At 46.7% G+C, this 27,266-nt stretch overlaps 1 protein-coding gene across 4 annotated transcripts in view; it reads left to right on the forward strand.

Moving 5' to 3' along the window:
• Positions 1-27,266, forward strand: part of SNPH (syntaphilin) — a 71,950-nt gene that overhangs the window by 8,167 nt on the left and 36,517 nt on the right. For 2 of the 4 annotated variants that reach the window (XM_077335994.1, XM_077335995.1), the window contains exons 1-2: positions 24,215-24,541; positions 24,664-24,785. Coding sequence is in view for 1 of the 4 variants with exons in the window: in XM_077335992.1 (XP_077192107.1) it covers positions 442-539; positions 1,351-1,536; positions 3,588-3,680; positions 4,654-4,758; positions 5,751-5,974; positions 9,404-9,491; positions 11,806-11,906; positions 13,601-13,696; positions 14,278-14,355; positions 16,506-16,661 (1,225 nt within the window). In the remaining 3 variants the exon portion in view is untranslated. Of the gene's footprint in view, positions 1-441; positions 540-1,350; positions 1,537-3,587; positions 3,681-4,653; positions 4,759-5,750; positions 5,975-9,403; positions 9,492-11,805; positions 11,907-13,600; positions 13,697-14,277; positions 14,356-16,505; positions 16,662-24,214; positions 24,786-27,266 lie in introns of those variants that run through there. The other 2 variants (XM_077335992.1, XM_077335993.1) reach the window with 2 other exon arrangements.

The following is a 27,266-nucleotide window of genomic DNA, read 5'->3' on the forward strand; positions in this document are numbered from 1 at the left end:
TCAACTGTAGATCTAACACAGTTGTTGCACAGTAGCAGTGAGCAAGGACCTTCTATTTAAATCCTTGCGGCTCAGGTTATGCACCTGCATGTTAGCATTGATTTGTGGAAGGAAAAGGAATAGAAAGGAACACAGAAAAAGCAGGGAAACCCGATGTTGAAAGTGACCAGACTTTTTATTGAAACTGATAAGCTGCTGGGAAGCAAAACTGCAGGACTTTTCTAAATTAATATCCTGTATCCTTCTCTTCTATACAAGTGCTCTTGCCACTTGAAAAGGAACCAAAATGTTTGCAGCAACCATAAAACACTAATGTTATAAAACCCCATATCAATGAATTCGCAAGGGAACAAGCTTTAGGAAGAATTTGAATGTGCTAGTACACTTTTTCCAGTGTAGAACTGTCAATGTGTTGCAGAGAGTCGCCTTATTTCTCCTCAGTGCCATCGATGTTGCTCAGCATTTTACACTGAACCAGAGCCGAGCTGAAGAAATCACTTTGTTAGAAGATTATAGACTGTTCCCTGGTGACAGTTTTGGTGAGATGGCCTTTTTTGCCTTCATAAGTAAAATGATGGATGGTGTTTCAGATCCTAAGGGTTTTACAATGAAGAATTTCTAGTATCTTTTTAAAAGTTGCTCTTTCAACATGCCTATGTCAGGATGGTTGTGTACAGGAATACAATGAAGAGAACTGTATGCCCAGTTATTTCCCAGTCCTCCTGATCTTCCAGTGGCTCTGGTTGCCATGGAAAACACTTTCATTAGAATGAAGGCAATCAGGGACACGCCCTGCCTTAGAATGGCACCATGCACTTTCTGAAAAGTTCGGCAGGTACCAGAGGAAGTACTGGCCATGGCCCTCTTGGACACCATGTTTGGGAGCCCTCTTTTGTACGTTAAATTTTTTTCCTACATGTAAACCATGTGCAGGAGAAACGACCTGTTTGATCATGATCACATATGACAATCTACACAAGGTGTGGCTCTTTCCTGTGTTTTAGTTTCCGCACAAAGGAGCTACAAAGCAAAATAACGAATGACTTTCATCAGAACTCAAGAGATGCCTGCATTTGTATTTATGTCTATCCTGCATTTGTCCTCCATTGGGAGTCAAAGTAACTTAGAATGTTGTTCTCTCCTCCCCCATTTTCTCACATCAACAGCCCTATGAGGTAGGCCAGACTGAGAGTCTGTGATGGTCGCCCAGGAAGCTTCCATGATAGAACTAAGGATCTGAACCTTTGTCAGCCATCCACTAAATTGCAAGAAACATCGCTCACTGCTATACATTACATGCGTGTACACTAACAAGGGCTTCTTAATAATCCTTCAAGTGTATTTTTACAGGTGAGGATACTGAACTACCCAGGCATCATAGCTTTCTTAGTGACAGTTTACAAGCTAGTTTCTGCAGTCTCGTGGCTGATCACAATTCTTTGAATCTCACCGGAGACAAAACTGCATTGGATGAAGGTGCATATTCCTTAATGTGTGATGGCTTTGGAGACGAAGGGTTTGCAGGTGACATGATTGGTAAGTGTTGATCTTCTTGGATGCTTTAGGATGCTTAGGGCTGATCCTGCGTTGAGCAGGGGGTTGGACTAGATGGCCTGTGTGGCCCCTTCCAACTCTATGATTCTATGATTCTATCTTGTTCATTGGTAGGGCTTCCAAAACTTTGTTGATAGTAAAAGAGAGGAGGAAAATCTGAGCCTGTGCATTAACAAAATGTGTTGTGCAACTCTTTGCAAACCATTTTTGCTTGCATCCCTGTTTTTTTTTAATCCTCTGTGCTTTTTGTTTACTTTTTTTCCAAATCCATACATACTGAATTCATAAAACTGGCTGAGGCACTGGGGTGCCTTAATTTTAAAAAGAAATCAAAATAATTTTATCTCCACCAAAGCCTTCTCTTAATTGGTTGCACAGTAAGTGTTCCAAATTTTACAGGACTGAGACTGCTACAGAATGTCTTCTAAATAATTAATCAGAATGGCATTTTCTGAGCATGGTATGAGGTGTGCTTTGTAAAAGGCATACATCTACCCTCTTAACCACTGTCAAAATGATTTACTTGCTTGGTTTTCATTTTAAAGATATATTGTTGTTGTCTTTATTAATGCCATTTGCATACCTGGAAGCTGGACTGAAGACCTGTAATTTTCTATTGCTTTCCTACTGTGACTTATCTCCCTGTCAGCCAAAAACAACATCCTTTGAAATCCCTGGGATGCCTGATAACTGCTTTTCAAGTTGAACTGCTTAAATCACAGGATCTTGCCTCGATATGTGGAATATATATAAACTTTTTTGGTATGTGAGTGACTCATTCGAAAAGGGACTCCAGTCTTTTTGAGCCTGCAGGCACCTTTGGAAATGTGTCACTGTGGTGTGCACAGCCACAAAATTGGTTATTACCTGAAGAAGATCTATCGCCTGAATTTATGATGGGGTAACTAGCAGTTTAGGAAACAGTAAGCTATGTCAGAGGGGCAATGAGCGAAATAGTCCATCAGTGTATTCAAAGAGAATATCTGGTCAGAAATCTTAGGCAGAGGCAGTTCTTAAAAACTTGGGAGGACTGAAGAGTCGGCGGCGCGGCGTTCAGGAGACGGGCCAAGTAGCCAATAGGGAGGCGCACTTCGCGCGCCTCCCAATTGGCCACTTGGCCGTGGAGTGCCACTCGGAGGAGCGAATCAGGAGCCGCTTGGCGGCTCCTGATTCGCTCCTCTGGGTTTTTATCCCGGACAGGGCCCACCCTTACCCTTTTATTTAATCCGCTCCACAGGAGCAGTTTAAAGATATACTGACCTCCCCTGTGGCTCAGGATGGTTTATAGAAATCAGAGAACAATACAGATAATTCAGTAGTTATAAACAATAACAATACAATGATAACAGAGAACAATATAATGGAGCAGTAGGACAATGGTGAGACCATTAATTCAACAACAGCATACTGATGGCCCTGTGAGCTAGACGAATCAGCGGTGGTTTTCATAGGACATGGCCATATATGGTCATATCACCTGATAAATGTTTAACGCATTTTTAAAAATGTATTAAAAATTAATTAATTCCCACCCATTTGGGAAACCTTTCAGGTGCCCTCAAGAAACCCCAGGGTTTCATGAAACCCTGGTTGAGAAAGAATGTGTTCCTCTTTGCACAGCTAAGGGCATACCTGGGACGTTTCATGGTACCACAAAACGTCTGCTGCAGGAGGTGGAGCCAGCTTATCGTCAGTCACCCAGTGAGATCCTTGTGCTGTTATGGCAGCTGCTGCCAAAGCAACATTTAAAAAAAAATCTGCACAACCAATCAGAAGTCTTGCAGGCCTGCCTAATTTCTGAAAGCTCATACCAGACTCCAGGAAAGGTACTGGTGGTACACAAAGGCATCACACTGCGGACCCCTGTATTAGATTATTCTGATGCATTTTAGTTATAACTTGAGGCTTAATGCTGTAGCAAGGCTAGATCATTTTGGTCGAAGCTTCACCTAGAATATACATAAAGTACTTAAAAGGGGGGGGGTTACAAACACATACAACTGTGATGCAACTGGTCCTTTTGTTTTTTTAAGACGATGTGCTAGGAGCTGAGAAGAATATGTCCATTATAGACACGGAGGAAGATGTTCTTTTATCCCAAGAGCCTCCTACTGAAGATCTAGTAGGTGAGTTTGCTTTGCATCTTCTGAATCTGTTTCAGGAAGCTCTTTCCACTAGAATGGCGGGTTGCACACAAATTAGATTGGTTTGGATCCTCTCTTGTGCCGCTTTTCCCTACCCGAAGGAGGCTCAAAGCAGCTTACAGTCGCCTTCCCATTCCTCTCCCCACAACAGACACCCTGTGGGGTGGGTGAGGCTGAGAGAGCGCTGATATCACTGCCCAGTCAGAACAGTTTTATCAGTGCCGTGGCGAGCCCAAGGTCACCCAGCTGGTTGCATGTGGGGGAGTGCAGAATTGAACCCGGCATGCCAGATTAGAAACCCGCACTCCTAACCACTACACCAAACTGGCTCTCTCTTCTAGCCAGGTTTTCACCTTTAAATACACTTTTAAAAGCTACCAGAGATATTGTATTCGTATTTTAGGCTAAATTGAACATACCTTGTGCATGAAAATGTCCTTCCTGACTGCTTCATCTTTTAAATTCTACTTCTTGAATATAATTTAACCCTTCTGCTGCATATCCACTCATCGTTGCATTTTTAATCATTTTTTTTTAACCCGAGATGTAGTTTGGCGGGTTGACTTTTCAGATGAAATGTTAAATCAAAACTCCTGAAGTACACACTAGGATATAAAAAGACTTTGATGACCATACACAATCTTCTTACAAGTCAGCATTTCCCAAAAAGATCCGTTTTTTAGTATTTTTGTTTAATGACATTCATTTTCATCCATTAAATTTTCTCCCGCTCTTCCTCCAGGAGCTTAGGACAGTGTACATGGTTTCTCTCCACCCCATCCCACCATACTGGTTTCATTCTCACCTCGGTCTCGTGAGACTTGATAGGCTGAGACTAGTGGCTGGTCCAAGTTAATTTTATGAAGATTTTAACCTGATGCTTTCCCAAGTCCTAGCCCAGCACTTTACATCGCACTGAATCTAACGATAGTACTCTTATTAAACTGTTTTACAGACCACCGCAGATCTAAGCAGGAAGCGAAAAGCTGCCAAATTAACGAGACTGTATTATTGTCCAGTGAAGAACAAGGATTTATACTTGAACCAATTGATGACACAGGTTAGATTGGTCAGATATCTCTCTTGAATTGAAATATATGTCTCCTGGCAAAGAAGAGCATTTTATTGAATGGTGAAATGTTGGAACAAATTGTCGAGTCCATTCCAAATTAAGTGATTACCCTATGGAAGCTTAAGTGACTGGATGACTGTACACAGAGTGGTAAAACATTTCACTGTCAAGTCTGATAAGTTAGACTGCCTCTGAGGGGTAGCTGATTCTGACAGCATAGTATGAATCATAGAATCATAGAGTTGGAAGGGGCCATAGAGGCCATCTAGTCCAACCCCCTGCTCAACGCAGGATCAGCCCAGAGCATCCTAAAGCATCCAAGAAAAGTGTGTCTCCAACCTTTGCTTGAAGACTTCCAGTGAGGGGGAGCTCACCACCTCCTTAGGCAGCCTATTCCACTGCTGAACTTTTTTTCCTGATATCTAGCCTATATTGTTGTACTTGAAGTTTAAACCCGTTACTGCGTGTCCTCTCCCCTGCAGCCAACAGAAACAGAATGATCTATTGGTGCTCTGTGATATCGTATAAAACTGAGTATTAAAATTAACAATCACTGATGAAGGTGCAGGAAAACGGGCTGAATACCTGGGATACTGTTTTGATTGTTGATCATATTTAAGAAATGGAAAATATGAAAACAGAACTCTTGGGACCTTTGTTGATTAAAATTGTGAAATCTTAACAAAGACGAAACCAATGAATTAATACTTCAGAAAATTTATTTAGCCTACAAATCTTCTTTTGCTTTGGGTGCATCGCTTTATATCCGGCATTAAACCGGGAGATATGCCAGACATAAATTGATGTCAGATCAGATTGACCACTAGAGGTTACCAAAGCATGCCTGGAGCAGAAAAATATCCATATCCACAGGAACACACAAGGGAGCAAACTGAGAAGGCAGAAAAGCCCATTGTGTGTCCTGAGGATTCCTCGGGCTGGCTAGTAATGTGATCTTTGCAACTGTTCCCAATACGTAGTTCTCAAAAGAAAGCAAAGAAGCAAGAGGAAGCTACTTGTTGATCCTGTGAAGCAGCTGAGCAAATTGACTATGCAAAAGCAGCTCGAGAACTACAAGGACACTCTGACCACGTTGGATATTGCGCCTCCCACAAGGAGGCTGATGATCTTGCAGGAGTTGGGTAGTGTGGATAAGCTGATGAGCAGAGCAACGCAGCCGTTGATTCATGAGGATCTGCAAATGGTAACCTTTGGTGACTCTGCATGTTGACTGAATATGTTGCCCAGCTAAGGTTGCCACCTCTGGAGAATTGTGGGTGGAGCAGGGCAGGGCAGGATTTGGGGAGTGACCTCAGCAGAGTAAAATGCCGTAGCGTTCTGTATCAAAACCAGATATTTTCTCCAGGGGGACTGAGCTCTGTAGCCCGGAGATCAATTGTAATTCTGGGAGAACTTCAGGCCCTACCTGCAGGTTGGCAACCTGAAGAAGCCTCAGGTAGTGTGCTCAGTACCTGGATATCCAATCTGCAGTCTTACATTTTACAGTCTGTTTGGGGGTTGTGGTCCCAGAACAAGACAATCAAAGTCCCTGTTTAAGTTCAAGACACTGTTGTAGCAGCATGATGAAAACAAGATAATGATCAGAGCCTGTGGCAAGAGCCAGAGAACATTAATCCTGGCTTCCTAGTTTGTTTTGTATATTTGTACATTTCAAAACAGTACATACTTTTTCAGCTGTCTTTCCTGCTGTCATTCTCCAAACACACTGCCTGCTTTGTGAGGCAAGTCCCCATTGATTGTGTCTAATGTCACCTTCAGTTTGGGTTGTTTGGGGTTGCCAGCTCCAGGTTGAGAGATTCCTGGAAACTGGAAAGTAGAGCTGAAGGAAGTGTGGGATTTGGGGAAGGGAAAGAGCATAGCGGAGATGTGGCTCCATAGACACCACCCTCCAAAGCTCCCCCCCCAGGGGAACCGATCTCTGTAGTCTGGAGATCAATTGTAATTCCAGGAGAGCTCTAAAGTCTGGCAACTCCAGACACTTACCTGAAGGGGAAAAACTGTACTTTTAATGGAGGCTTAATGGGAAATTATTTACCGGGTGATAGATTTGAGTCCGAAGCACCTTAGACTAACAAGATCTTCAGGGTATAAGCCTTTCTCAACCAGAGTTTCATGATACCCTGGGGTTTCTTGACAACCCTGAAAGGGTTTCCCAAATGGGTGACAGTTAATTTTTAATATATTTTTTAAGTTGTTAAATTTAGTGGATAATGTGACTGTATCTGGTCATGTCGATCCACCCACCCCTCCCAAAAAGGCCAACGATAGGCCAGCTGGAGAGAGTGGGATGGGGAGAGGCCTGGGTGGGCATTTATATAGCTATGCTTCTCAACCATATTTTGCATGATTGTGCCACTTCCGGGGTTTCTTGAAGCCTGAAGAATGTTTCAGGGGTTTCTCAACGGTAAAAAAGTTGAGAAAGGCTGCCTTAGAGAGTAAAAGCTTTCTTTATCAGTAGAAAAGAGCAAGAGTCGAGGAACACCTTAAAGACTAAGAAAATTATGGCAGGGTAGGAGCTTTTATGAGATTCTGTTCACTTGTAACAGAGCAGTGACTCACAAATCTCCTCCTCTGCCACAAACTTTAAGTGGCTGCTGGACTCTTGATCTTCTCTATTGCTATGGACAGACTAACATGGCTCCCCATCCTGATCTTTCTTCATCAGACAGAAGGATCTTTGACTCTTGAAAGCTTATACCCTGAAAGTCTTGTTGTTCTCGTAGGTGCTTATCTATCTCTTCTACTGCAGACCAACAGGGTACCCTCTGAAAATAACAGGTGACGTTATTTCCCTCCATGCCATGAAAGGCTTTACCTGTTGTTTCCACTTTGAAAGGATACAGGACATTTGTTCTCTGTTGTCAACATTGAGCAGGTTGCTTCCGAGAGTTCTAAGTGAGCCTCTTCTAACATATATATTTACTGTCTCCTGAGAATCTCCATCAAAAAGATCACACAGCCAATGGCTGTGCAGGCTAGGCATCCTTTGTTCAAGTTTGGGGTAAGAAGTAGAGTTTGGCGGTGAGAAATATATTGGGGGGGGGGGAATCCCTTAAATGTGCCGTTCCCCCCCTCCATGATGCACTTTTATTTTCTTGCAACTGCTGGTGCTTTAGAACCAATTTTTCAAGCTTTTTCCATTTCAGAGTGATCCAAGCAAATCAGATTTGACTGCAGAATGATGTCTTTTAGGACAAGTGAAGCCAGTTTAGACTGAGGGCAGTACATCTTGCACTAGTCCCATGACTGTTCCTAAACAATAGATGACACCATGAACTGTTAGTGTCATCGAGGGCAAGTGAAGACTGTTCAGGCCAATGTTAGAGGGTTTTGCAGTTATCTCCAGAAACTGCTAAACCAGAATGCCTTTTTATACTAATTGAGCAACATGCAAAGTTGCCTGTGAGTCATGCTATTAGTTTATCTGGCTTAGTACAGCCTGTTCTGATTGGCAGAGCTGTACGTCCAACAGAAGTCTTTTTCAGTCCTGTTAGCAGAGATCCTGTTAATATGAGATGCTATGTCGAGAACATTCTGCAGGCAAAGAATCCACTCTGCCATCTGTGCAAAAATCTCTCCTTCACTTGACTCAGCCTTAGTTTTACTTTTTGTACACATATGGGCTTGGATTCTACTCTTGGTCAGAGATTTTTCCTGTTTCCCTCTTCTCCCAGTAATGAAAGAGGGTCACATGGGTCTCGTGAATGAAGAGAGATCCTTACTATATTGCCTTGCCGCAAAATCCCTACAACAGTCTTCTCCTCCATGTTTGTAGCTATTTACTCCCATGAAGCAGTTAGGAAGGAAGGAAGGAAGGGAGGAAGGAAGGAAGGGAGGAAGGAAGGAAGAAGAAGAAGAAGAGTTGGTTCTTATATGCCGCTTTTCCCTACCCAAAGGAGGCTCAAAGCGGCTTACAAACGCCTTCCCATTCCTCTCCCCACAACAGACACCCTGTGGGGTGGGTGAGGCTGAGAGAGCGCTGATATCACTGCCCGGTCAGAACAGTTTTATCAGTGCCGTGGCGAGCCCAAGGTCACCCAGCTGGTTGCATGTGGGGGAGTGCAGAATCGAACCCGGCATGCCAGATTAGAAGTCCGCACTCCTAACCACTACACCAAACTGGCTCTCTGGAAGGAAGGGAGGGAGGGAGGAAAGGAGGGAGGGAGGGAGGGAGGGAGAGAGGGAGGGAGGGAGGGAGGGAGGGAGGGAAGGAAGGAAGGAAGGAAGGAAGGAGGTTAAGGAGGGGGTAAAGAAGGCAGACAAACAGAGAGAAAGAGAAAAGAAAGGGAAAATTACTGGAAGAAAATAGACAGCAAGACAAGGAAAGGAAGGGAGGAAGAAGGGAGAAAGGAAGGGAGACCCTCCCCATCCCACTCATTTTGGGAGGACATGCAGTGGGAAGTGGAGAGCCTGGAGTGGCGGAGCCTGGTCCTTTGTGTGGGGTGCTACGGGTAACTGGCTGGCTGGGAAGCAGAGACAGGCCACTGTGGACATCTGGGGCTGGGAAGCATCCCTGGTGCTGTGGCAGCAGCACTCCTCCGCTCGGTGGGAGGGGGAAAGGGAGACCTGTGGTGACCCTGGCTCTGCGATTGACTAGTCTGTGTTTTAACAGCTGTTTGCCAAAAGTCTTAGAGATGGAAGGAAAATGTTGCAGCAAGAGCTTGGAGCACGAGACAAAAACAAGCGACAAGGTCTCCAAGGTGAGAATTTAGAATTTCTCCAGTTCCACTCTTCATCCTTTCAGTGATTCTGAAGAGCCTCCTCATAGAACTGAAGTATGGGGCAACGCAACCTCTTAAAGCTTTCTGTGTTGGGACAGAACACTTTCTCTGTGGATAATCATCACACTTGTTAAAAAAAAATCACATGATGGAAAATGTAAGCAGTAGTGAAGCTTGAACACTGAGGAAGGGGGGAGAACCACTAATGTTCTGCTTAAGATGGCTACCTGGGAGTAAATACAGCTTGAAGAATCTATCCTATTTTTTTAAAAAACACACCCAGTACAAAACTGACAAATAAGGAGAGATCAATCACACTGCACAAAAAAGTGGGAAATTTCCGATTTTTCTCATAGGTGTGCAGAATAAATGCGCTGCAATCCCTAAGAGAAAAATCAGATGAAATAAAAAGGTGTGGTGTGCGTGCACAGTAATCGAAGTAAAGCCCTACCAACTTGACTTCTGTGCAAATCAGAAGTAAGCCATGATGGTAAGCCAAGGTGTTTGTTCCTCCACAGTGCCTCTGTATGATAGAAACAATAAGGCACCATGTTTTGATGCAATTTTTGATGTGCCAAAATGTGCTTATAAATGTTTTCAAGATAGGACTAAATGGGGAGCTTCTCACCTCCTAAAAAACCTTGCATAACCAGGGTGTAGTCTGCACGGGGCTTTTTGCCCAGTCCCAGTTCAAATGACTCCAGTCTACACTGAATTCGATTTGCATTTTGATTTTGGGAACTTTAAATAATCCCTCTGCAACAAGCATGATTGATTCGTGGTGACCCTACCTTTCCCCCCCAATATCCTAGAGTGGATATAAGCCTCACTATTTCAAAAACTGAATTAACTTGTGCCTCCAAAGATGCCTTCCCTGATTGGCCAGGGCGTCAGTCTTCCTGGTTCCCGGTTTCAAGGCTTCCCTTAAAGGGACTGCGCTCCAGAAGCCCTAACTTCACTCAGCAGAGATTTGCCTCTTGGTTTTCCCCCCCTCCTTTGCTGTCTCCAATCCTCCCCCCCCCCCCCTCGTTCAAGAAAAGAAAGAGGCTCCTGCTGCACTTGGCTTCCACTCCCGAGCTTCCACTATCGAGTGCAGAACACTTTCTGTTTCAATTGGGGGCAGAGGTAGAGGAAGATCTGAGTTCAAATCGATCTAAATTCAGCAGGATCCATAACAGAATAAACAAAGTAAGTGTAGAATCAGCTCAGGTTGGACAAGCAGGTTGTAAGTGGAATTTGGACCCGTGTTGGAGAATTCCAAAGCACACCATGGCAAAAACAACTGAAAAAGTAACAGTGGTTCAAGCTGCTTCTACACAGAGACAATTCTTTGTACAGCTTTTATTGATAACTAACTTCAAAGCCTGTTCCTAAGAACGGGCCTTGAAAGGGTCCCCTCTCCTGGCCCCTGGCCAGGCAGTTTAAGGTGTCCTTGGGCAGCAGCTCACAGCCAGATCAAGTGGGGCGGGGGGGGGGGGGGCTGGGCAGCTCATTAGCAGGGCCAGTCAGCAGACCGGGAGGCCCTCATCAGCAGGCCCAGCCTAGCAGGCCAAGAGGCCCTCCACCACGATCCTTTGCCCAGGGCCCTCTCCCCTTACCTGCTGCTGGCTCCAGGCACTGAAGCATTTGAGAGCAAAGAGGCTGGAGTACGGGGATGGAGGGCGGGAGCTGGAGGGGCATGGGCCAATCAGGGCAAAGCTGGCTGCACCCTGATTGGCCCTATTCCAACTTGGGCAGCCGAACACGTCCCACCCCCTAGGCTGTTTCATAAATATATAGAGGAACAACAATGGATAAGGATGTGGATTGTATACTTTTCTCCTTACGATGCCACAATGAAAAGGGCTAGAAAAAACAGAAAAAACAACACAGTATAGTGTTATGATAGATCACTATAACGCTTACACCAATTTACTGTTCCCAATTTTTAATTGAAAACCCTGCTGTATATGGAAGGAGAATTGAAGGCAAGGAAAAGGGGCTTGCAAAAACTGCTCACCTTCCTATCCATCAGGCATCCAAAGGTACTTCATCTGTAGTCTTTCCAAAAAGGCTACATCAAACCAGATTTGGGATAGTTCACAGCACAACTAGAGAAAGGGAAAACACAGAAGCAGCAAGACAGATAAAAGATGTCTTAATAGGCAGGCAGAGGAAAACAGCTGTGAGGAAAACACAGAATCAGTCACAGATATGAATGGACTCCATCATTAGCAAGTGGAGACAATTAATCTCTCTGGGAAAGGGAAGGAAGTTCTTGCAACGTTGCTTTATTATTAATTGCCAATTGTAGAAAGCCGAAGTAACATGCAGGAGACCATTTGCCGTTCTGCACTGCAGTTTACGATCCTGGATGGCGACAACAGGACTGACACTAAAACCTCTGAGACCATGGTAGGAATTTCCTGTTCAAATTGCTGTACTTAGAAATAAATCATCTAAGGGTGTTTTCCATAATTTCTTTCCATGCAAGGGTTGAAACTGTGGCTCAAAAGCGAGCTGAAGTCCCCTACCATCCCCTACCATTTCCCTCACCTGAGATGGCCCAAAGGAGCCACTGTTTGCCCCGTTTATTTTATTATATTTATATGCCTCCATCCTCCCCCAGCAGGTTACATTCTTCTCCTTTCCTCCATTTTAATCTCACACCAGTTAGGCTCAAAGGGTGTGCCTGGCCCAAGATGAATTTCCATGGCAGAGCAGGCATTCGAACCTGGGTCTCCCAGATCCTAGTCCAGTACCCCAGCCGCTACACCATACCGGACACCACTCTGTTACACCATCACTAATGGGGAAACATACATGTAGCCCAAATAACTGCTATCTGTAGTGCAGATCCAAATTAGTTTTGCATCTCTTGGTGCTAGAATTTCTCCGACTTTATGCTTTTACTCTGCACTTAGAGCATTTTGTCAGTGAGTATATTTCTGGTTTCTGCCAGATACTATTTGGGTATTTACCACATACTACAGGAGTGGCGCAAGAGCCTCTTGTGGCGCAGAGTGGTAAGGCAGCCATCTGAAAGCTCTGCCCATGAGGCTGGGAGTTCAATCCCAGCAGCCGGCTCAAGGTTGACTCAGCCTTCCATCCTTCCAAGGTCGGTAAAATGAGTACCCAGCTTGCTTGCTGGGGGGTAAACGGTCATGACTGGGGAAGGCACTGGCAAACCACCCCGTATTGAGTCTGCCATGAAAACGCTGGAGGGCGTCACCCCAAGGGTCAGTCATGACTCGGTGCTTGCACAGGGGATACCTTTACCTTACAGGAGTGGTATTCTCTGCTGTTGGTTGCAATCTTATTCCCCTTCTTTGCTCCCATCCTGTTGCACTTCCTTCGCACTTTTATCTTCATCAGCCTCATCTCAATGCTCTTTTTAAGCATACCCTTTTTGGATTAGAAATTCCTCAAGATGCATCAGGTAGGCAGAGATACTGACCAGTGAAGGGGCTGATGGGTTCTTTCCCATCTATAATAATATGAAATCTTAAGAAACACACCTGGGAGGCATCTTAAAATGCTATCCTCTGTTTGAGGATGCGAGTGTGGTACAGATAGTGCAGAGACACCCTGTGTCGCATGACCTTTGAATGAAATAATTTTTCTGAGCCTAGAAATCTTTTAATTCTTCCTTTGCTCCAAAATATAGATCCTATGGAAACATTGCTTCTTTTATTAAAAGATAATAGCAGACCTATCTCTCATCTAGCTGCGAGATTTTATGCATCTGCGATAGATTTTCACAGCCATTCAGATGGGGTCTAGCTTCTATATTATGGTAATCTGATTAAAACTAATAAATTAAGAAGCAGTATGAGGTGGAGAGGGAGAAAGAAATGCCTCTGTGGGGGAAGAAGGGTATATATTTCAGATAATTTTAATAATAAAAATATGGATATTAGATTTCTGGCGAGGAATCCAGTTATTAAGCTTTTCCCTTGTCTTCATCTCCCATGGAAGAGATGGACTTGCCTCCAAAGCCTTGGAGTCACAAAATGCAACACAAATAGCTGAGCCTTAATTATTCTCTGCAATTAACAATGGGTTTAAAACAACATTATGAGAACTGAATTTTGTTTGTCTTGTATCAGGAAGCTGTTGACATGCTGTCTGCTTTGTCAGATGGTTCTTTAATTGATTCCTCAGGAAGACAAGAGGCAGAGAGGCCACACACTAAGGTGGAAAATGTAAGTCAAGTCACTTATTTATTTATTCATTCATTTAATTTATATACTACCCCTCACTGTGATGTCTTGGCGCGCTATACATGGAACAGTAGAAATTCTCAATTCTATAAAGCCTCTTCCAAATCTATGAATTTGTGATTGCTCGTCTATAATTCCTTGGAACAATTTGCTGTCCAAATTTTAGCCAATGACTACAAAACATTTAATTGTGGGCATTTAAGATAGTTAAAATGGTTGGGCTTAGAATGCATTTAACTCTGGCTTGTACCTACAAATCATCTATCTAGTACATCTTGCTTGTGTGGCATGTGAATCAAAAGGGAATAGCTGGTCAAGCATGGGACTATGCTTAGCCATTCTGTGAAATAAGGAACAAACTGGAATTTGTGATGCTATGATAGTACTGCAATAGTACTTAGCATTTGTAAGTTTGTGAAGTTTGCAAGTAGTTCAAACATTTTGAAAGATTTTTAGTGAAAATTCTGTTCTGCATAGGAAAGGCAAAGGCTTGTCTTTGTGCAAATGTTTATGTTTGTGTGTGGCTCATTGCTAGTTAACAGGTGTGTCTATTTCATTTGCAGGAACTTCAGGACAGCAGTCTCGACTATGAAGAAAATAGCCAGAATAAGAGAACTTTAGAGCTATTAAACGCTTTCCGGGTAAGACATCTTTTTAATATCTTTAACTGCTCCTGCGGAGCGGATAAAATAAAGCAATAAGGGCTAAAGGGGAGGAGATAGGGCGGGCTCTGTCCGGGATAAAAACTCGGAGGGCCCAATCAGGAGCCGGGAAGTGTCACTCGAGGGCCAAGCAGCCGCGAAGTGTCTTCCTCCTTTTCTTTCTGTCTTTCTCTCTGTCTCTCTTTCTCCCTTTCTTCCTTCCTTCGCCCCATCCCTCCACCTACCCACCATGCTAGCGCCCGCTGTATTTTGGCCACAGCGGCCAAATGCAGGATGCACTCGAAAGCTCAAGCCTTGAATAAATCTTTGTTGGTCTTAAAGGTGCTACTGGACTCTTTTTTTGTTGTGCTACTTCAGACCAACATGGCTACCCACTTAAAGGAATATGTGTAAAATCAAAGCTTAACATCCAAGCACTTTTAAAAACTTTAAAATAACTCATATTAATGTATTTTTGACATACACATCCTGTTTATTATTCCATCTCTGTCACACCACAGTGGTTCTCTGTCCTTTAGGGCAGTGGTCCCCAACCTTTTTGTCACCGGGGACCACTCAACGCTTGACAATTTTACTGAGGCCCGTGGGGGGGGGTAGTTTACTCCTCTACTCTCAACCACTGCCCTAACGCTCTCTGATTGTAGGGTAATGTTTAAACATCCATTCAAAATAAGATACAGACACGCCACAACAATGAACATAAGGAACATTTCATTTTCATGGAAATTTTAACTCATGACAATGACAAATCAATGGGAACCCTGAACTTGTTTCTCTGCAACAAGATAGTCCCATCTGGGAGTGATGGGAGACAAGGACACCCAAAGTGTGTTGTAAAGGGCCGGGGGGGGGGGATGAAGTAAAGGGCCGGGGGGTGGGGGAGAAGGTGTCCTTCGCGGCCCAGCTCCAATTAGTCGAAGGACCACATGTGGTCCGCAGCCCACAGGTTGGGGATTGCTACTTTAGGGGGCATCGTTCTGTTTGTGATTTTAGCATTAAGCAGGCAGAGTTTTGTTGTTGGTGTTCCACAAGAGCTTAGTAGGTTTTATCTCCTGTATCCATATGTGCAAGAGCTTGCAGAAGCACTTACCTGTCTTGGAGAAATAATGCCTGTGCTGTGGGCAACACAACCTGTACACATGCAGTGCCCAAATGGAACTACTGTTAGCTCATTAACACAATGCATGTGATCCCAGCCACTGTTTCCAGAAGCCCAGTTAGCAGCTCTCTTGCAGCAGGCTAGTGAAAGGATTGTGTGCCCCACCCTTTCCCCTGCATCCTGGCAATACAGAGAAAGAACAAACTGACCAATTTCTGCCGAAGGGAGACGCAGCCCAGCCTCTGTTTCCTGTGAAAACTGCTTGTGCAAAGCTCCAGGTTTTGTGGGTGGGGTTTGAAAACAGGTTTATTCATGAGGAATACTGAATAGCAGCAGGCTGGGATCAATTGCACAGAGTGACAAATAGTTTCATCTTCGTAGGAAGTGGTCAATATATGAGCATGAATGGGAAAAAGGAATCCGTGGAACCTTACCTGGATGGCTCGATCTCATCAGGTCCCAAATCTAAACAGGGTTGTCCCGGGTTAGTACATGGATGGAAGACCACTGGGGAAGTCAAGGGTTGCTACACAGAGAAGAAGGAAGGGTTGGTTTTTATACCCTGTTTTTCACTACTCTCAGGAGTCTCAAAGTGGCTTACAATCACCTCCCACTCCCCAAAACAGACACCTGTGTGGTAGGTGGGGCTGAAAGAGCTCTGACAGGGTTGCTCTGTGAGACCAGCTCTATCAGTACTGTCACCCAGCTAGCTGCACGAGGAGGAGTGGAGAATCCAACCCAGCACCCCACACTAGAAGCCGCTGCTCCTACCCCAGAGGCAGGCAATGACAGAACACCTCTGAACATCTGGACACCCACGAACATCACTAATGGCAAACCGCCTCTGAACCATCTTAGAACATGCGCTCTGACCATGGCCAAGGCTAACCTGATCTCAACAGATCACAGAAGCTTAGTGGGGTCAGCTTTGGTTAGTTCTTGGATGAGAGACCACCAGGTTTATTCTCTTCTTCAAGAGCAGAATTAACTTTCATCTCACTGACTGTCTGTTTCCCCCCATTATGTACAGCTCATCCACCAGAGAGGAGCAAAGTCTTTCAGTTTTCTGACCCTCTGCATGAAGAAGAACCGTGAAGAAGTAGCCACCATGTTCTACAGCTTGCTTGTCCTCAAGAAGCAATTGGCTGTCGAGGTGGCTCAGGTTGCTTCCTATGCTGACATTACTGTGAGTGCGGGACCAAAGTTCCATGCAGTATGAAGTGAGGGTGGTCTCTCCTTTTAGAACAATCTGCTGGTCAGAATGAGAGCAGAATTCTGCTTTTTTAAAATTAAAAAACTCTCAACGGAGGACTGTTTTACCACATCCGCACCCCTGTCAAACTGTAAAAAATTTTTGTCACGTTTATCTGTTTCCTCTCTGTTCTCATGGACAATACAGACTGAGTTTGGCTGGGTCCTGTGCCTCGCATAGTTTTTGTCAGGTATGGAGAGGTAAATTATTAGCCCTCAGGGCACCCTTTCATAGCTAGAAAAGGAATCCTTTGCACTTGTGGTTTTTCTGGGTTACAGTCCTTGCATTTACGAAGCTTTTAAATTGGAAGTGCCAGTGTTGCGTAGAGTGTGCAGTACTATTTTTCTAAGGGCATGGCCACATGGCACGTTTCAGAGCTTGTTTGTGCTTGCACGGTGCATCAGACGGTGCACAAACCACACAGCCTGGGGTTTCAGTCCATGTTGGCCTCCTTGTCTGTCTTTATAATAGATACGAGCAGCAGCCAGAGCTGTTTTGCATCTTTCCATGTCACTGTTTCATCATTTGAACCTAAAAGATAGTTAGCGTCCATACAGGCACTGATGAGGCTGTAGACAGATGATGCTTTTAAGTAGGCTGAAATCAGTAGGGTAGAGACATGCATTGATGTTATCCAGCAATTGACACTGGTCAAACAAATTTTGCTGCAAAATCCCTTTTGAATAGAGCACACCAAATGCACCTCCAACAATGCTAGGCCTATTATGCCATTTGGGGGAGGGGAGATTATCATCTATCTCCAGCCTAAAACTATTATACAAATAATTTGTATCAATAGTTTAAATTATGTGTTGTTCTATTTAAAGTGTATCACTAAATGCATATTTGGCTGTTTTTACATCTTTCTAAGATGTCCAGTTTTGCTTTGACCATTAAACAAATGTTGAGACTTGAGAAATTGTTGCAGAATGCAGTACAATGTGCATAGGGAGATTTTGGGGGACATGTTGGTTTGTGTAGGGGACAAATACGGATAGAACAGCTGTTCAGCAAGCAGAAGGTCCCAAGTTCAAACCCTGGTAACTCCAGTTAAATTATCTGGGAGTAGATGATGCGAAAGACTTCTGCCTGAGACTCTGGAGAGCAGCCACCAGTCAGAGGAGGCACTATGGACCATGATGGGCCGAGGGCCTTGTTGGTCTCTAAGGTCCTACGGGATTTCAGTATAGTTCAGTGGTTCCAAAACTTTTTTGAGCTGTCACACCCTTGGCTCCCAGACTACACCCCTAATCCCCTCCTCCCATATGAACCCACACCTCTTTCCTGGCGTTAGGTCTACTTCAAATTCAAAAGACACTATATTGCCCACACTTCTTTTTTGGTTGTTGTGCTGTGGCCATATTTTAGTCTGGGGAAAAATATATATGTGTTTCTAAAAATCATTTGTTAAAGGAGGGAGGGAGAGAGAGGGAGAGAGGGAGAGAGGGGGGGGCAAGCAATGGAAAATCCCCTGGCCTGGAGCAAGGAAAAGGCTTTTCTAGGCTCCCAAAGATGGAGACTTTTGAGGAAGGGATGCTGCCAACCCTGGGTTAAGAAATCCCTGGAGATTTGGGGTGGAGCCTGGGAAGGACAGAGTCTGAAGAGGGAAAGGCGCTCAGCAGGAATATGGTCCCCTCCAGCCCACTTTCTGAAGCTGACTTTTTCTTCAGGAAGCTAAGCAGGGTTGGCCCTGGTCAGCACAGGGATGGAAAGCCACCAAGGAAGCCCAGGGTCACAAGCCACCTTGGAACATCTCTTGCTAGGAAAACACAGCCTCAGCAGGAGGAGTCAGACTGATGACCCCCTACTGCCCCCAAATTTCTCACCGCCCCCCTGGATCCTTCCCACTTGCCCTCACTTTGGGACTCCCTAGTCTCGCTGTTCACATGAAGACCAACACAGCCACTGTCTGAACCCATCTTCATGGCTAACCATGTTGCCTGATTGCAAGAAGATTTCTAATGGCTCATTAAGGGAGAGGGAATATATCTTTCTATTATTATCTTTCTCTTAACAGGTAATGATTGTGTAAAGAATCTGTATCCTAGCTAGAGACATGAGCAAATTGAGGAAATACACTTCTTTCTTACCCTAAGGAGGTGGTGAGCTCCCCCTCACTGGCAGTCTTCAAGCAAAGGCTGGATGCACACTTTTCTTGGATGCTTTAGGATGCTTAGGGCTGACCCTGCATTGAGCAGGGGGTTGGACTAGATGGCCTGTATGGTCCCTTCCAACTCTATGATTCTATGATTGTATGATTCTTTTCTTTAACAGGTAATAATTTTGCAAGGTATTTGTATATGAGCTACAGAAATGTGCAAATAGGACGCATGGCTAGTTGTGGGGAATGTGACTTAGGTGCAGATACCAGAAAGAGCTTGACGCATAGTTGCTGGTGGAAAGTCCCTCGGTATTTGAAATCTGGTTAGTGCCGGCCTTAATGGAGTTATTTATTCCTTTCACCAGTCGCAATATTTGAATACGCTTTTTTTTTAAACCACTGAGGAGTCAGAGTTGAAAAGCCACTCAAGGAAATCAGAAAAATCAAGAGGAAGACAGCACAGGAGGAGATGCAGGTAGAAATATCACCCGGTGATGGATTTGACAGGGAGGAAGAAAACCGAGTGTCTACTAAGCAGGAGATGGAGAACAGCAGGAAGCTAGAAAGGAGAAGGAGGAAGAGTCCTTGAACTTGAAAACAGCTGGAGGAATGGAGAAATGCCAGGAAGAAATGCTGCTGGATGACCTGGTGAAAACTGCAGCAATTCCATGCACAAAGGAGGCCGCTGGTAATGGGCTCAGATCACACCTGCATTTCCTTGAGCACAAAGGAGAAGATGATTTTTCCCTTCTTACCGGAGAACTCTCATTCCCCCAGAAGCTATTCCTGGAGTCCCCAATGCCCAGGAGCAGCATTTCAGGGTTTTGGGGGGGGTGCTATGGGAGCAACTGGCAAAAACTGACCCCACCTCCACATGCACACTCACACACATTGTGCACACAAAGATGCACACAGGACTCTTTTGCAGCGTAAATGTGTAATGAGTATTGGTTCTGGGGTTGCCAGCTTCCAGGTGATAGCTGGAGATATCCAAGCGTTTCAACTTCTCCCCAGGAAAGCCAAACTGAGGCTTTCCAGGTGTCCATGGACTGTTGGCAAGGGCTCATGGCAATTGTAGTCCATGGGCATCTGAAGAGCCATCACTTGGCCAACCCTGCTCTATGGTGGTATACCCCATTGAAGTCCTTCTCCTTGACAAGCCCTCCCCTCCTCAGGCTAAAGCCCCAAAATCTCTAGGCTATTTCCTAAGTACTGGCAAGCCTGAACTCTCCCCTTTGAAGAAGAAGAAGAGTTGGTTCTTATATGCCGCTTTTCTCTCCCCAAAGGGGGAGTGCGGAATGAAATCCGGCTCACCAGATTAGAAGTCTGCACTCCTAACCCCTACACCAAGCTGACTGGTATCTTTGAAGCCTCTGATGGGAGTGTAGAACATAAAAGGGGAAGCTAATGAATATTTGTATTGAACAGAGACCACCGGGAGCCCCTATTTCACAAAAGCATAAGTCACATTCATATTTTTTTAGTCTTTGGCATAACTCCAGCAGACTGCGTTGTTCTTGTTATGCTGCCATTAACCTTCTGGGAATAAATAGAAAAAACGGAAGACATGAAAGGCATACTGGTTATTGTCAGAAGACAGTGGTGGTGAGTGACTCTTGCATTTGCAATTCCATTTGGGATGTCCTTGGGGCAGAGACTTCTGTGTTTCTTCTGCAGGAAGGTGTGTATATGAATGGCCCGATAGAGCAAAATAAGAATGCCACTAATGCAGCTATAGAAAACCAGGTTTGGTCCGTGTTTGATTCCCCTGCCCGGGGTGCCACTTCTCCTCGGAGAACTCCAGATTACAGAACACACTTCCCTTACGTCAGCAGTCCAGCCTCCAGCTAGTTTGATGATGTCAGTTTTAAAAGTGGAATTGTTATAACAACAATAGTTGTTTTCATATTTTTGTAGGTATTGTAATGACTTCCTGGTTTCTGGCTGCCCACCAAGAAACATTTCCTCAATGCAGATTTGGCACTTGATTTATCTAACACTTTGTTTGTGAAAATATTTTCCCAAAGATATCTCCCGTTTCCTGTTTAGGATCACGTAAACTAAAGTTATAGGAGTCGTTAGCAGCCGGGGGAAAGGCCAGACAAATCTCATAAACTCCAAGAACTGCAGCAGGAAGTAGAAAGACCTCAGATGTTTGAATAGACAGATTGTTGTGTGGCTGCTTCCTTCCATTAGGAAGTATAAAAATAACATTTAATTGACCTTCTGCCTATTATATCTGGCATTATAGGCATCACGATCTATTTTTTTTACAGCACATTCCTGCCACCAGCTGCTGAAGCCTGTACTCAGGAATCTTTTGTTAAGCTGCAGTAAACACCGGTTAAGTCCTATAAAAACCATTTAACAGGAAACCAGAGTCCAGTAGCAACTTAAAGACCAACAAAGATTTACTCAAGGTGTGAACTTTCGAGTGCTTGCACGCCCTGAATAAATCTTTGTTGGTCTTAAAAGTGCTCCTGGACTCTGATTTTATTGTGCTGCTTCAGACCAACACGGCTACCCATTTGAATCTACCCTTAAAGGAAGAAAGGGATAGGTTCTCTAGAGAGACAAATACCTATATGAAAATCACTTAACCGGGAAATACCCTTAGAAGGACGAAAGGGTTGGAATCTCTAAAGAGACTGAAGGCTAAATAAGAGAAAATAATCAGCTAATTAGCTTAAACTGATTAGCTGGTGCATCATTAATCATTTATGTAGCATTTGCTTATGCAAATTGTGAGCTGTTTTTAGACCGAATTCGTCAGGGGAAGATTTTTTTTTTGTTTGGTCATCAGCATCTAGTTCAATTGTAAGGGCTATGTGAAGAATAACGTTACATCAAAATTGTAATAATAATGCTATCGGTGGCCAGTGAGGGGGAGAAAGCTATTTATCGGACAAACAATAGAAGTGCCCACGTGCTACATTCGACTCTCCTGGCACACTGCCCTTCTGACCTCGGGGTCAATATATTTAAATAGAGCTGTTCTGGAGACTAATGAGGTCCAGCCGGTGCCTCAAGAAGAATCCCACGGCCGTGCCCTTCTGGGATGGTGCCCAGATGTGGGTAGAGATTGAATCATTTTTCACACACAATGCTTTCTAGACACGAAGCCCTGCTGCCATCAGCATTCTGTGCTGGGGAGAGAATCAAGGGGGAAAGGAAATCCCGCCTCCCTTCTTTCATTAATTGGGTAATTAAAGTTCCCCCATCCCCATATCAAACTGGAAAGCAAAACCTTCTTGAGGAGCTGTCATTGCAGGAAGAAGTGTGACAATCTCTCTGTAGCGCCTAGTTTTCTGTGTGCAGGGAGATTTTGTTTGCTTTACTTTTGAAAATTTTCAAACGTGACCTCTACCTCAAGGGGTCCCCACCTTTTTGAGCTGGTGGGCACCTTTGGAATTCTGGCATAGTATGGTGGGCATACAAATAAATAAATAAATAAATAGCCTCAAAATAGCTGCCACAGATTACATTCAGATGTAGCAGTTGCTGCCAAAGCAAGGTTTTAAAAATCTGCGCAGCCAGTCAAATCTCCAAGGGATAACAGCCCCACCCAATTCCACCCATTTTCTAAAAACGGTGGGTACCAGGAAAGGTGTCCGTAGGTGCCATGTAGACCCCTGCTCTACCTCTGCTAGCTGGACTTGCTTTTTCTGTGCTTGTCTCTGGGCCTTTTGGGGAGTTGTTGAATGAGAACTCATCAACAAACTAACAAAACTTGAGATGCAGGGGGTGTTCCCCATATGGAAAATACATGTGACAATTGGCTAGATTAGGTGGGGCTCCCTGGTGCATATTTAATCTGGAGAACCAGGTTTGATTCTCCCCATGAAGCCAGCCAAGTGACCTTGGACCAGTCCCAGTGACCTTGGACCAGTCCCACCTGCCTCATAGGGAGTCTGTTGTGGCGAGAGGAAGGGAAGCCACTTTGAGGCTCCTTCAGGAGGGGTATAAAAACCCTCTTCTTCTTTAAGGATGTGTGAGTGCTGTGTATGCTTGTTTTTGCTAACTCTGAAATGACATCCGGGTAGCTGTACCCAGCATGGTTACTGTATCCTGTAGGGTTGCCAGCCTCTAGGTGGGGCCTGGAGTTCTCGCCTTCTCCATTGGTCCAGAAAGCTCCCTCTCTTCTGGTGTGCCACAAATCCTAAAAAACCTGAACTATTCCAGAGGGCTTTTTCTGCACCACCAGCAGGATTGCACGGTGCAAAATGATTCACAAAGTTGCTTGGATAAGCAGCTTTCATTAGATTAAGGGCCATGGGCTACAGGACTGTGTATGGCTTGTGAAAACAAGGATCCCTCCTATGGGATTCTGCATCTTTCAGTGCATCACGTGAATACTTGGTTTTTGTTTTCGTTCTGTTTTCAGACTTCTGGTTTTTTCTGCAACCCGAAACCTATTGCATTGTTGAATGAATGTTTCGTCCGTCGATTGTATTGGCTTGTCCTGTGTCACCCAACTGGAGTCTAAGTGAGAAAGGCAGCTATAAATAACAGCATAACTTTAAATAAATAATTGAACTAGATAATTTCCCCTGGAGAATGGCAGCTTCGCAGGGCAAATTCTATAGGCAGTGATGTGCTTGTGGTTCTGTTAACAATTCTGCTGAGGACCGGGCTTGAGGTCCGAGGCAGGATTGAAGCCGGCCAAGTAACTGACTGATGCGCTGCTAGATGCCGGTTTCAGGATCCAGTCAGTCTAAACAGAAACTGAGCAAGAGTGTGTGCACTGGCTGGAAGATCCATAGTTTGGAAGTGGACATAAACTGGAGTTCTTGAAGGTTTTCACAGTTCACTTTTGCCTCTTAAACCACCATGCTGAGATCCTGATAAGGAGCTAATTGAACTCCACGGTCCTGGCCCCCTGGAAGCCATGGATTGAACAGGCAGGGGCTGTGGCTCAGGGGAAGAGAACCTGCAGGGCATGCAGAAGTTTCGAGATCCCCCACCTCCTCAGGCAGCCCCTTCCACTGTTGAATTAGACTCCTAGAATCCTAGAGTGGGAAGGGGCCATGCAGGCCATCTAGTCCACCCCCTGCTCAAGGCAGGATCAGCCTCAAGCATCCAGGAGAAGGATCTGTCCAGCCGCTGCTTGAAGACAGCCAGTGAGGGGGAGCTCCCCACCTCCTTAGGCAGCCTATTCCCCTGCTGAATTGGGCTGATATCTACCCGATATTGTTCTGCAGGTAGTTTAAGCACGGAGTCCTGTCCTGTGCTGCCAAGCGGGCCCTTTCCCCGCCCTCCTTTGACCGCACTTGGATTCCGCACCGGGGTGTCCAACGCCAAGGGCGCCCTGACAGTGCTTGATCCTGCGTGCTCAGTTGCGGGCGGCCAGCTCCTCTTGCGCTGCCGAGATCTTGCCGGGCCTGGAGCGCCTTCCTGCCGGCCTCCCTCCGTCTCCGTCGGGGCGCGCCGGGCTGGGCGGGGAGGCGCGGCCAAGGGCGGCCCCACCAGAGGCAGCCAAGCCCTGCCGGTGGCACGCTCGGCCGGTCCCCGCCTGCCTGCGGCACGGGCCTGTTAGCGCCGGCGTCCCTTTGCGAAAGCAGCGCAGCGCCGGCCGCAGACTGCGCAGCTGCCCGGGCCGCTCGGGCGCCGCCTCCGCCCGGAGAGCTCCGCGCAGCTGCCTCCCCCAGCGGTGCCGGCGCCGAGAGCAGCAGCAGCAGCAGCAGCAGCAGCAGCATGGCCGGCGGCGGAGCAGGTGATCCCGCCCGGGTGTGCGGGCCGCCGGGGGCGCGGGGGCTCTAGGTGGGCGCGGAGCATCCTTCCTCTGCCGGCCCGCCGCCCAGCTTGACTCCTCTTTCCCTCCTCTTCTGGCGACAGGTTGCTAACGGGGCGGCTACCGCAGTGGGGCTGCGCCCTCGCCTCCCCGCCCCTCCCGGCCCCAGGGGAGGCCTGCTGCTTGGCACCTGCCTCATCCTCCAGCCCCACCGGCGCTCTCCCAGGTGAGTCCCGCACGGATGGCAGCCGGGGCATCCTTCCCCAGAGGCGGCTGCAAGAACTCAGCGTTTGGCAGACCTGGAAGCAGAAGGTGGGTGGGTGGGTGGGCCGCAGACCCTTGGCGTTGAAGGTGGGCGTTTTTCCCTCTCCGGCGTGGAAGGGGTTAAGCATGACTCGTAGGATCTCCTCTCCCCACCCCCTTCCCCCCACTGGGTTTCTTCCAAACTTGAACGTGATCCATCTCTCTGAATGCCAAGGGCAGGAGGGGAGGGGGTGCAGTGGGGGGCAATACTTCTCTGCTCTGCACCTCTCATCCTTTCCCTTCTCTGCTGAGGGGCTGGCGGGGAGAAGCGGCAGCCGGCTCATCCCCACCCCCTGTTGTCGGGGCCTTTTTTCCGGCAGGCCCCGGCATCTCCCCTGCAGCCACCCTGATGCCGTGCAAACCCATGCTGCAAAAACTGTCCCCCTGTCCGCGTTGCCCTCTTGTGAAGGGCAGGAGAACCAGACCCATGTCTAGCTCTCCTCCCCTTCGAAAGAGGGCAGCGCGGACAGGGGGACAGTTTTTGGGCTGAACCTTGGGGATGACGGCCTGCCCTTTGAGGGGGCGCTTTCCCCCTCTCCATTCAAGGTCATTGCTGTATCATCCTCCTTTATTGGAACCCCACGGCTGCTTTTGAATTATTCATTATATATTTTTAAGAAGTTATTGTTTTTTTAAGTAGCGCTTCCTGCTTGGGGAGGCATAATAGCCATGAAGATTTCCTCCCCCTCTCCGGCCTTCAGACTGCTCCATCTTGAATGCAAATGAAACCCACCTTTTTCAGCAGGGCTGTGGATGGGGCAGGGGTCATATTGCAGCAGTTTTATGTCTCGGTTCTCGGTTAGGGGTCTGTGGCCTTCTGGGGTGGGGTTTGGATGAGCCAGCTTTGCAGAAAAGTGTTTGTCCCCCCCTACACACACACACATCCTTTCTCCTGCTTGGAAATCAATTTTATTTTCCTCGCCTTAATCCCAGTGGGGTGTGTTGTTCTTCCTCTCAAGTAAGCTGGCATTTTGGCTCCTGGAGGGTTGCTTGTCTGTTTTCTGAGTCACCCGCTCTGCTGCGTCCTCCCCGAAGAGGCCAGACCGAAGGAAAGAGCCCCATAATTAATGTCAGGGCCATGCAGCGGATTCTCTTACCACGCAGTTGCCGAGAGACAGACCTTTCACCCAAACTGATGTTTTGCGATCACAATTAAAAGGGAGAATGGTGTTTGTTATTGTCACAGCTGTTGGAGGCTGCCTCTGGAATGACATGTTAAAGAGGTGGGGTAGAAATAGTTCAGTTTTGAAAATATAATGTCAGATCAAGGATGAAGATAGCAAGCCCCCTGCTGGATCAGACCAGTAGCCCATGTTGTACAGCCTCCTGTCCCACACAGGGGCCAACCGGTTCCTCTGGAGGGCCAACAACAGGGCAGAGAGGCCGAGGCCTTCCTAAGAACATCGGAAGAGCCCTGCTGGGTCAGACCAGGGGTCCATCTAGTCCAGCCTCCTGTCCCACACAGGGGCTAACCGGTTCCTCTGGAGGGCCAACAACAAGGCAGAGAGGCTGAGGCCTTCCTAAGAACATCGGAAGAGCCCTGCTGGGTCAGACCAGGGGTCCACCTAGTCCAGCCTCCTGTCCCACACAGGGGCCAGCCGGTTCCTCTGGAGGGCCAACAACAGGGCAGAGAGGCTGAGGCCTTCCTAAGAACATCGGAAGAGCCCTGCTGGGTCAGACCAGGGGTCCACCTAGTCCAGCATCCCGTCTCACACAGGGGCCAGCCGGTTCCTCTGCAGGGCCAGCAACAGGGCAGAGAGGCCGAGGCCGAGGCCTTCCTAAGAGCATCAGAAGAGCCCTGCTGGGTCAGACCAGGGGTCCACCTAGTCCAGCCTCCTGTCCCACACAGGGGCCAGCCGGTTCCTCTGCAGGGCCAGCAACAGGGCAGAGAGGCCGAGGCCTTCCTAAGAGCATCAGAAGAGCCCTGCTGGGTCAGACCAGGGGTCCATCCAGTCCAGCCTCCCGTCTCACACAGGGGCCAGCCAGTTCCTCTGCAGGGCCAGCAACAGGGCAGAGAGGCCGAGGCCTTCCTAAGAGCATCAGAAGAGCCCTGCTGGGTCAGACCAGGGAGGATCCATCCAGTCCAGCCTCCTGTCTCACACAGGGGCCAGCCAGTTCCTCTGCAGGGCCAGCAACAGGGCAGAGAGGCCGAGGCCTTCCTAAGAGCATCAGAAGAGCCCTGCTGGGTCAGACCAGGGGTCCCTCCAGTCCAGCCTCCTGTCTCACACAGGGGTCAGCCAGTTCCTCTGCAGGGCCAGCAACAGGGCAGAGAGGCCGAGGCCTTCCTAAGAGCATCAGAAGAGCCCTGCTGGGTCAGACCAGGGGTCCATCCAGTCCAGCCTTCCGTCTCACACAGGGGCCAGCCAGTTCCTCTGCAGGGCCAGCAACAGGGCAGAGAGGCCGA

Source organism: Paroedura picta, chromosome 4, assembly GCF_049243985.1.
Source record: "Paroedura picta isolate Pp20150507F chromosome 4, Ppicta_v3.0, whole genome shotgun sequence".
In the NCBI taxonomy this organism is placed as follows: domain Eukaryota; kingdom Metazoa; phylum Chordata; class Lepidosauria; order Squamata; family Gekkonidae; genus Paroedura; species Paroedura picta.